The 10,296-nt window shown below is 34.7% G+C and overlaps 1 protein-coding gene across 1 annotated transcript in view; it reads left to right on the forward strand.

The window, feature by feature from the left end:
- LOC104078658 (calcium-activated potassium channel subunit alpha-1-like) overlaps window positions 1–10,296 on the forward strand; it is a gene marked incomplete at its 3' end in the record, with an annotated part of 40,041 nt that overhangs the window by 10,937 nt on the left and 18,808 nt on the right. Inside the window, exons 3-5 of the mRNA XM_009580372.1 lie at window positions 644–719; window positions 2,413–2,583; window positions 4,233–4,324. Of these exons, the coding sequence (XP_009578667.1) occupies window positions 644–719; window positions 2,413–2,583; window positions 4,233–4,324 (339 nt within the window). The remainder of the gene's footprint in view (window positions 1–643; window positions 720–2,412; window positions 2,584–4,232; window positions 4,325–10,296) is intronic.

Raw genomic sequence — 10,296 nt, forward strand, 5'->3', positions numbered from 1 at the left:
GCAAGTGTTAACGTGGTGAATATGCAACAAAAGCGTCCTCTTGCTGTTAGTTTTTAAAGTGGCCACAGGTCTGGGATCAAAAGCACAATGAATATAGAAGAAGCATACAAGCTAACCAAAAATGAAATAATTCAAAAAATATCAGTCAATTGTACATATAAATGCAGTGTTCAGCAGCTAATGTTAATTGGCGTTGCTCAGTTTAATTCATTGGACCTGCATGGGTGTATTCCAGGTAGCAGAATATTTACATGTAAATAATTGCTGAGGTATATAGCAATGAAAAATGAGAACGTGAGCGTACTGAGAGGCAACCAAATTATTTGTGAAAAAGCACTGTTTATTTCTATTTGTTTGATTATGAGTACAGATGTAGCTAAGGTTTCCATTTGTCTTTCAGCTCTCAAATGCATTGGAATTTTTTTTTCAAGCTATTTATGCAAATGTGAACTCTGCAAAAACAAAATCATACATATTTTGCATAGGCTTTTGATTAATTGTTTTAGGCAGCCTGCATCTCTTCAGAAATCATCATCAGACTCTTTCAGTCTAAAGTATGCAGTTGTGTACAGGTACATATTAAAAATGTGTGATAAATTCCAGTCTAAGTTCCTATTTGTTGTTGGGTTTTGTGTATTTTCAGTAATTCCATCAAGCTAGTGAATCTGTGCTCTATATTTATCAGCACGTGGCTGACAGCAGCTGGGTTCATACATTTGGTAAGTATATTTGAAAATACTTCACTGACTTTTTCTCATGGATCATCTGTTCTCTGAGCTACTTTATTACCTGAAATTGCCTTGCTCTGGATAATCCCTTAACACATCTATAGAGTACAATAAAAAAAGATATCACAACTTCCCGAATTTTAGGCTTCTACTCAAAACTAATTCTGGATAGTAAGTAATACATCATTAACTTCAGCAATAAAATATGAGACTTGAACTGATGCAACTTCTTGAATGATTACAATTTACCAGTAGGTGGCAATGTTTCCTAAATAACTATCCGGAGTGCTTCCTGGAAGGGGTTGGCAGAGCTGAAATAATACTGAGGTAGGTCCTGGGAAATCAATGGTTGTGCCAGAAGAAAGCAGTTCTGTATTTCCACAGGAAGTAATGGGATTGCTAGCATTCCGGGTAGCAATTTTTTAGAGCTTATTTCCTTCTCTTTTGTTTCTAAATTTCAAATTTTTTGATGTAGCTTTCACTCACTGGTAACATAGATTTTTGTAATAGAGTTTTATTCCGAACTTAACAATACCTGGAAAATGTAAGATAGTTAGTATAAAAGTACATATGAGTTCATAAATGTGAATATGCATATATATGATAGGTATATGTCAGTTGTGTATTTTAAACATTTTAAACTAATAGCTTTTACTGATTTGTTTGGTAATTAAATATGGTTAAGTGTTTGTCCGTTAAGTACATTTTATGATCAACTTAGAATCAGGAAAATTTCAAGGTGCTAGCAGTAATAAGTTATTCAGGAATGGTTTGGGACTTATATTATAATTTAATGATATTGATGTTAGTCCAGAGCAATTTAATTGGCTTCACTTGAATTACCTTGGGCTGCATCCAGCTATATAAGATTAAATGCAGAATGTTTATCTTCTTGTGACACCAGATAGTAATTTAATTTTCACTCTTATAAAGATGCACCTAAATTTTGGATGTTTTCGTTTCTGATATACTTCTCATTCATGGATGATCACATTTTTACACTCCTCTGGGCAAATAGAGCATTTTTATCATAGAAACATTAGCTTTTTATATTTTTGAACTAAAAATGCTATTTTCTAGGGCTTGGATTTTGTGGGTTGTTTTTTTGTTGTTGTTGTTGCTTTTCAGCATAAGTTTCTCTATTCTACTGTAGGAATCCTCAAACTTCAAACTTTGTACTGTGGAACAAATTTTAGAGGGCTTGCTCCTTTCCCACTGATAAATTTATAACTTTGTCACATACAGTAGCTGGCTTCTTGGAAAAGTAATAGTGACTTAACATGTCATTAATGCCTTTAATAGCTACATAATGTTTTAAAACAAACATTAAGTATAATTGCATTACAAGTAAGATTCATTCTGAAAAAGTTCTGAATAAATTGCTATAAAATGAACTTACCTAGCTGCATTAGTAAGTTATATTATTCAGTGGTGAATGGAAAAGATATTTTCCATAAATAGTATGAGTGGCAAGGCTATGCATATTGGCAAAAGAACTATAATGCTGTAATTGGGACTGGGTTAGGTTCTGTATTTGTTCAAAATAAATCACAGGAAAGGATCCAGAGTTTATATTATATGCTAAATTATATATATACATGCGCGCGTGCACACAGATATATCAGTAGAGTTAATTTGTGGTACAACACTATTAATCCATTATGTGTTTTCTTGTACATTTTAGGTGGAGAACTCAGGGGATCCATGGGAAAATTTCCAAAATAATCAACCGCTAACGTATTGGGAATGTGTTTATTTACTGATGGTTACAATGTCCACTGTTGGCTATGGAGATGTTTATGCAAAAACAACCCTTGGTCGCCTTTTCATGGTCTTCTTCATCCTTGGGGGATTGGTAAAAACTCATCATTATTATTATTATTATTCCAGCTACCTTAATACTTGATCCTATATATCTCAATGCTGTGATTAAAGAAATAATAATATCTGGTTTAGTGAATTAAAATTAATTATAAAACTTTTAAATATGTTTAATACACCTCATTTTTTTTTTCTATAGATAAATATTTTGGCAGTTCAGTTTAGTAGAGTCAGAATTTTTCTAATCCATTTAAATAAGTAATGCATGTTTATACATGAAAAGCCTTAATATTTCAACTTATAATGTTATTTGTAGTCCTTTACTTTTTAGTGACTGGCTATAGTGCATTTTTTTGAGGCTGCTATTGATATTTAAAGGCACTTTGCGGTTTCAGAAGTCCTACCCACCCTTCTGTGTTCCTTCCCAGAATTCCAACAAACACTGTGGCTTTGGACTGCCTTAAAGAGCAGCTTGCCTGATCCAGATGATGGCAAACCACATTCTCTTTAATTTCAAACATCCTTTCATGTCATGTAGCACAATTTTAACTCACAATTTATCACACGGCCATAACCACTATCCCTTTATATCAGCAAATTCTCATATTCTCGGTCCTGTGTGTACATAGCACCAAAGTTACTAATTGTCTTATGTCAACTTTTCTATTACTTATCAATGTTAGTAATATTATCGGACCTGTTGCAATGTTATTCTCTAAAATAGCAAGGTTTATTTTAATATTTACACTGTGCAAGGTAAGTGCTTTATGGATGACTCATATATTGTGCACATAAATACATATGTATATTGTTACTTTATTCTCATACATAGATGTCACATATACATGCATCTTACAGGGGTGATATGTATATAACTAATGTTATGAATGCCATATATGAAACACATACAGATACATATGTATGAATATATATATGAGCATAAATATATGCATTCCCATCTGTATTTATTGACATACGAAGACAAAGACCATGTCAACTGGCAGTAGCTCTTCGAAGTATCCAGCCACAAGGAAGATGTTTGTTGGACAAAACATGGCAGTATAATTTTTATTTTCTCCTCAAAATCTTTTTTCTATCACATGTCATTACAATCCTTTTAAAAACATAAACTTTTGGAAAAGGTTTTTTTTGGGGGCAGGGGGGGTGACCTTTTTGTTTCTTGACAGGGGCAATAACCCCTGAATCCATCTTGGTTTTGTCTTCTTTTGAATCCTAATCATGGGGGAAAAAAGTCTGTCTTTTAAAATAGAAACGTAACAGTAATGATAATACTTGTTTTTGTTTTTTGCAGTGGAGCTTGGATAGGTTTTTTTTCCTCTTCCTTCTTCAGGAAGAACTAGATATAACTGCATTTCATGATTAGATACCAGTTTGAATTAATTTTGTTCTTGTTTTGTTTTGTATGCCTATTTTTCCTCTTTTGACCATTTTCTTAATTTATAAAGTGTGCACCTTCTCCAACACCAACTTTTACATTAAGTCCTCTTGTTTTATTTGATAAGAACTTTTACATTTTTTAAATTTTCTTTTTAAACAACTTCATAGATCTAATTTTTTGCATTTTCAGATCTTAAAGATATATATCTTCTGAAAATATTCATCATCCCCCTTTCTTTGGCCTCTCTTTTTAGTCTTTTCTTCTGTCTCCTATCTTCTTCTTAGGCCATGTTTGCCAGCTACGTCCCTGAAATCATAGAGTTAATAGGAAACCGCAAGAAATATGGTGGTTCCTATAGTGCGGTTAGTGGAAGAAAGTAAGTATCCCAAGAGGCTCTGCTGCCTCTGCTGCAGTAGAACACTCTCTGCATGCCATTTTCTTTTTTTTTTTTTTTGTGTTTTTGTTTCATGCATGTAGGCAATGTTTGCTCGCTACGTGCCAGAAATTGCTGCTCTCATCCTTAATCGGAAGAAATACGGCGGGACTTTTAACTCAACCCGAGGCAGAAAGTAAGTCAAAAAAGACCAGGTGTGGCTGTGTGACTTCAAAGAGCCCCTGAAGGTGGTAATAGCTGACTCACAGCTTGTAAGGCTGTATGCTTTGACATCAGCTGTTACCACTGGAGAGTTGTCACACTACAATTAGAGACCTGGGCTATGCTATGGTACAAGTCACAACATTTTGTCCCTACTTCAAAAGAACCTGGATACCACTAAGACTACAGTGACATATCTTATAAAAAATGCTGCTATTGCATATGCAGTTAGCTTCTGGAACAAGGTTGTCTTGTCACTTCACAGTTTCGGGCATCAGATTATCATGTGGTCATCTCTTAACTAAGTGACAATGAAAATTCACATGATTTTCCAACAAGTCAGTTCTTTAGAAGACTTGGGCTTACTGGAGTGCAAAATACGAAATTTATGTTGATCGGGTTATTCCATTAGACTGACTCTTGTCAGAAGTCTGATAGTGCTGTTTCTCATTGTTCAAACAGCAGATTCAGATCTCATGCAGCTCCTAGTGACTTCGTATGAATATTGCAAACACTCGTGATTTTAGGATCTATGACCAGGGATTTTAAAGTGATTCTCTTCCACACACGATATAAAACCTATTCTAAGAGCAAGTAGTAGCCTTAGTATCAATATAGCATGAAAAAAACCCAAACCTGTAAAACCCACTATTTTTACCTGGTATTAAAAATTAAATTTTATTGGATCACATTAGCTCATTACATTTCAATTGAAAGTCTGCTTGTTTTCTTGACCAAGTTAAAACCAGCTCTTTCTGGCATTCCCAGCATCTAGACCTGCTGGGATATAGCCTTTAATGAACTAGATGTACTTGGCAATATAGTAGTTTCTCCTCTATATCACCTTTAGTGTTGCCATCTTTTGTTTCATTACATATCATTGTGATATTCGCTGGTAGAGATATATTTGTCCTAAAAGACTAGTCAGATAGAATCCTTTCCACATACCGTAACGAAGGTACTGCAAGCAACGCATCTAATTGTCCCTCTCCTTACTTTAAGAAGATATGTTTTTTACTTTATTCCTTTCAAATAATCACCCATGCATGATTTCATAAATACGGATTATGGTTTTATCAAGTTGTTTCTCGTCTCTGTGGAGCAGAAAGGCAGTAAATGTCCCACAGAGCTAATTCTAGAGTACTGTTTTACATCACGGGGTAGATAAAGCAAAGTTTTTTCTTTAGTTATAGTTTATACTATTTTATGTTCAATAATATTCAAGCAATTAGATGACAAAATTGAAAACTTCAATACCTTCATTTTTTGAGACACCCTCAAATGTCTGAAGTTGTTTGTTTTGTTTTTTTTTTTTACTGTAAACACTAATGTTGGAAACTTTCATCATAATTCACTTATCCAGATTAACAAAATGCCTTCATTTATTTCTGAGACAGAGTAGTATCATTAATTTCCCAAAATGTTTATTTGTGACAGAGGCCTACTCAGTTTCATATTTGTATTCATACTTGGTTTCTCAAAAAGAGAAGTTTTTCAAACACAGAACTTACACCTCTGTTTTTGAAGCTCCAAAGGAGTTATAGCAGAGGGGAACATGGTTAAAAACTACTTTACATACAGAGTTTTAGTCTCTCCCCTTCTACATTGTCACTAGTACCCAGCATTGCTGAGATGTTTCTAAACTTGGACCTGATCTTCAGTCAGAACCCTACATCCTGAAAAGCTCAACTCCAGATTACAGGCTTCTGCTAGCTTTGGGGCGTGCTTAATTTTATTTTTTCACCTTTTCTTTTTGTCTTTATTTATATGCACTATCTGTTTGTTTTCAGCTCGCTCTGTTGTCAGTGCTTTCTCTGCTGATCTCTACTGCCCATATAACTTGTAGTTTGAAACTCCGCTCTGTCATCAGCATACAAACTGTTCGATTTACTTTATGCATTGTTTTCTGGTTCAATTATTAACTACTAAATAGTTTAAAGATGTCCATTGCTCATGTGTGTCTTTCATCAGAGAATCTAAGCTTGGGAACTGCACAGTAAAAAGCCATTAGCACCCCTTGTTTGATGTTGCTTTTGCAGTCAGTAGAACAAGATTGATGAAATGTTATGTTTGGCCAAATTTTAAGTTTTCATTTGAAATTCAGTGTTGAGAGAATGGATTGTCAGAACCAATAAGTTTTCCTTTGCTTGGGATATGGGCATGTGGTAGTAATTAGCAATATAAGGTCTTTAGTTGAGCAACCAAGCATAGATTCTGGCAGCAAACATAATGAGAAACTACAGTTGTTCTACTCCTGATGTGAAAAAGTTTCTAGATAAAATTAAATGCATGTACAAAATGAAAGCAGCTAGATTTTGTTAAAAGATGTAGTTTCAGCTCTTAAAATAGCAAATGTGTATACTTTTTAACTTTCTCCAAAATAGATAAATACATGGAATCTGCTTTGCATTTATATATGTTTATACATGTTGCCTCATGAACTATGTCTGTGGAATAACATGCTTCCATATGATTATTAAACATTTAGGTGGGAAGTTAAAATTAACATATGATTATGTATGTTTTGAGGATTGCACTACATCACTTTAATACTAAGGAGAGCCTTGCTGTAGAATTTTAACTATTGAAGCAGCTAGAATGTATGCATAAAAATTATTTCTACAAACTCCACTTACTAAAGAAGAGAAACAACCAACACACCAGCAAGTTTGATCTCACATTTCATTTTGCTTTTCAGTCAATAAAGTCCCCAAAGGACTCATAAACTATATAGGAATCATTTTGCACAGTAAAGAAGCTTACTTCTCTCTTAGATGAGACGCATACATACAGAGTTTGGAAACAGAAGTAGTTTGTAGGCAGTATGCAATTATCACTGGTTAAATTCAGTAGATACTAGGTAGTTTTGTTACAAAAGTCCATGGGGAATTTTAAATTTTAAATTTAATTTATAATCTCTGCTTTGTAATATAGTCCTGTAATGAGACTTCTAAGGTCTCATAGAACACAAAGCAGGAATTTTATTATAGTCTTTGATTGAAATTTCACCTGCTAAATAAACAACAGTACTCACTGTTGCATATATACCAAAATATTTATACAAAATGTGACTGATACCAAACATACGCATTTAATGACAAGTAGGGTAATAACTTTGGCACAATTACAACCTAGTGAAAAAAAAATTAAGAAGTTACCAAAAAAGGTAACAATCCTTGTCTTGAATTTCAGATTTGTGAGGAATGAGATCTGCTCTATAGGTAATGGGATTACTGCTAAACAGCTGTTTTGCTACTGTTTACAAATCAGCTCATCAGAAGACTCTAATGTTTTTACTGTGTGCCCTGATACAGCAGAATCAGATGGTCAGTAGACAAGAAAAAACTGGCCGCCTTAGTTTATTTAGAACAAACAAACAATTGCTTCTTGCTATAGTCTCCACTAAATACAAATGATACAGAGAAAACCAGACTGTAGTTACAAAGACAGAAAATAGGTGATAATAATTTTTTTTTTTTTTTTTTTTTTAAATAAGATGTAACTGGGAAATAAAATTCAGGCATGAGAAACAATCAGAACTGTAAAAAATATTATTTTCTAATACTGCTAAGAGGTATCTTAGGATAACAGTGATGTGGCTTCCAGTATTTTCCCCATTGAATCCTACATAGTGTTTCTGTTCTTTTAGATGAGCAATTCAGTCACTGCTGTTTGTCCTTCCTGTGCGTTTCCCTGGATGAATTCTGTAGTACATGATTTTACGTTTTGGGAAATACTTTTTGTAAGGCAGGTATATTACATAGTATTATTTACATATTAGCCAATGTTCTGCTGATTTCTGTAGAAGTAGGTAACAATGTTATTTACTTTCTCTGTAGAGCGGTTGGCGTATTTTTATTATTAATAGACTAGTAACTACCTGACAGAGTTTTTGTGAGATTTAACGGAGTCAAGTTTATGCTTTCTGAAGATGAGAAATGCTTTTAGAATGCAAAGTAGACAAATTTATAATGAAGGTTAACTCTTATTAATTGCTTCATCACCAAGCATTATGTCGTCGCGCTGAAAAATATCTGCAACATTATATAGGTCATATCTGTTGCGAATGAGTTATTAGCAAAAAGTGATTTTAATAGAAATTTATAAAAGCACAACTTAACAGAGTTCGATGGCAAGGTTCACTCCATCACTTACTACACGGATGAAGCATACAAAGGAAAAGAGTATGGGAAGCTGAAAAGTCTTTGGCTAGTGTAAACACTACTTAGCAACAACTAAAACATCAGCGTGTTATCAACATTATTCTCATACTAAATCCAAAACACAGCACTATACCAGCTATTAGCAAGAAAATAAACTCTATCACAACCGAAACCAGGGTATAGTGTTAGAATTGAGTTGGAATGATTTATACAGAGACTGAGGACGAAAAGGTTAATGGAGACCCTCCCGTGGAGTCATGAGGTTCAGAGAGGACTCAGCTGGATCTAATCTTGGTCTCAGATTTGGGCAACGGTTTATGTCTGATACAAAAGGGTAAGGAGATGCTCGCATTGAGTCATGACGTTCAGAGTAGACCTGGCTAGATCTACCCCTAGTCCCAGACTTGGTCAACAGTATATGTCTAAGGGATTATATGTGTTTAGCAGCAATCTAAGGTTCATTCACAATCTTAAAATAGATCGTAAGATTTTAGCAGACTATATTTGCTAGCAGATACTTCCGTCAATTCACACGTACACGGAGGCAAAGATAGATAAATATACAAAGATATACCTGTTAAAAATCCCCCTCGAGTTCAGTGAAATACTCGCGTAAAATGTCTTGGCATTTCTCAACGGGCAAAGGGTTGAGCCTCGAGGAGTATTGAAGCCCAGGTCCTGTGCCGGCCAGCGACGGTCCTCTGAATATCGCAAACTCAAGAGTTCGCAAACTCTGAGGAGCATTCATTTCAGAGGGAGATTCTGGGCGCAACCCGCTGTGGTCCAGGAGAGCTCAAAGGGTCTCACTTGGGACCGCTGTTCATAGGGTTGCAAGATGATTGACTTTAGTCATCTGTCAAAACTCTCAAGGTTTCAGTAACAGTAGTATCGTTCCACTTGAGCTACAACTCAGATAAGGGTATCAGGGGATGACACACTGCCCTATCAACTACTCATGTATATGTGACATCACAACACCTGCACAGGCCAGCTGCATGCTCCTGCCCTGACAGTACAGAGGCCAGAGTTTCTGATGTGATCAAGGAGCGCTCAACCGTCAGACTCAGTACACAAAGGCCGAGGTTTCATGGGAATTTCTGAGATCAATGAGCGGCCCAGGAAAAGTGGGGGAATGCACCACCACAGTATCTCACTAAACATTGTGAAACTTACTAGATCACTAAGAAATAACTAATGAAAGCATATACTTGAAAGAAGTTATATTCAGGTAATTTCATAAAGTAAATTAGTGACAAACTAGTATCACGATGAACAGATAAAGTAGTTTGTAATGACAAAATACTGGATACAAATACTCGAGATAAAAGCTAGATATAACATGTAGTTGGGTGGAGAAGGAAAAAATCTGACCTTTTGTTACAGTATTATAAAAAGTCTATAGATTAGACTTTAGATTAGAAAATAATGTATAGTTTTATATACATAAGCAGGGGAAGTTTTATGCTTTTTTGTTTGTTTGACTTTTTTTTCATCAGTTACAAACTGACATGGTATATAGTTTGAGTATTAATGATATTTCCTCTTAGCCATTTTTCTTAATAATTTTGAGACCAGCAGTTGATTCCCTAC

This window comes from Fulmarus glacialis, unplaced genomic scaffold (genome assembly GCF_000690835.1).
Source record: "Fulmarus glacialis isolate BGI_N327 unplaced genomic scaffold, ASM69083v1 scaffold21756, whole genome shotgun sequence".
NCBI lineage: Eukaryota > Metazoa > Chordata > Aves > Procellariiformes > Procellariidae > Fulmarus > Fulmarus glacialis.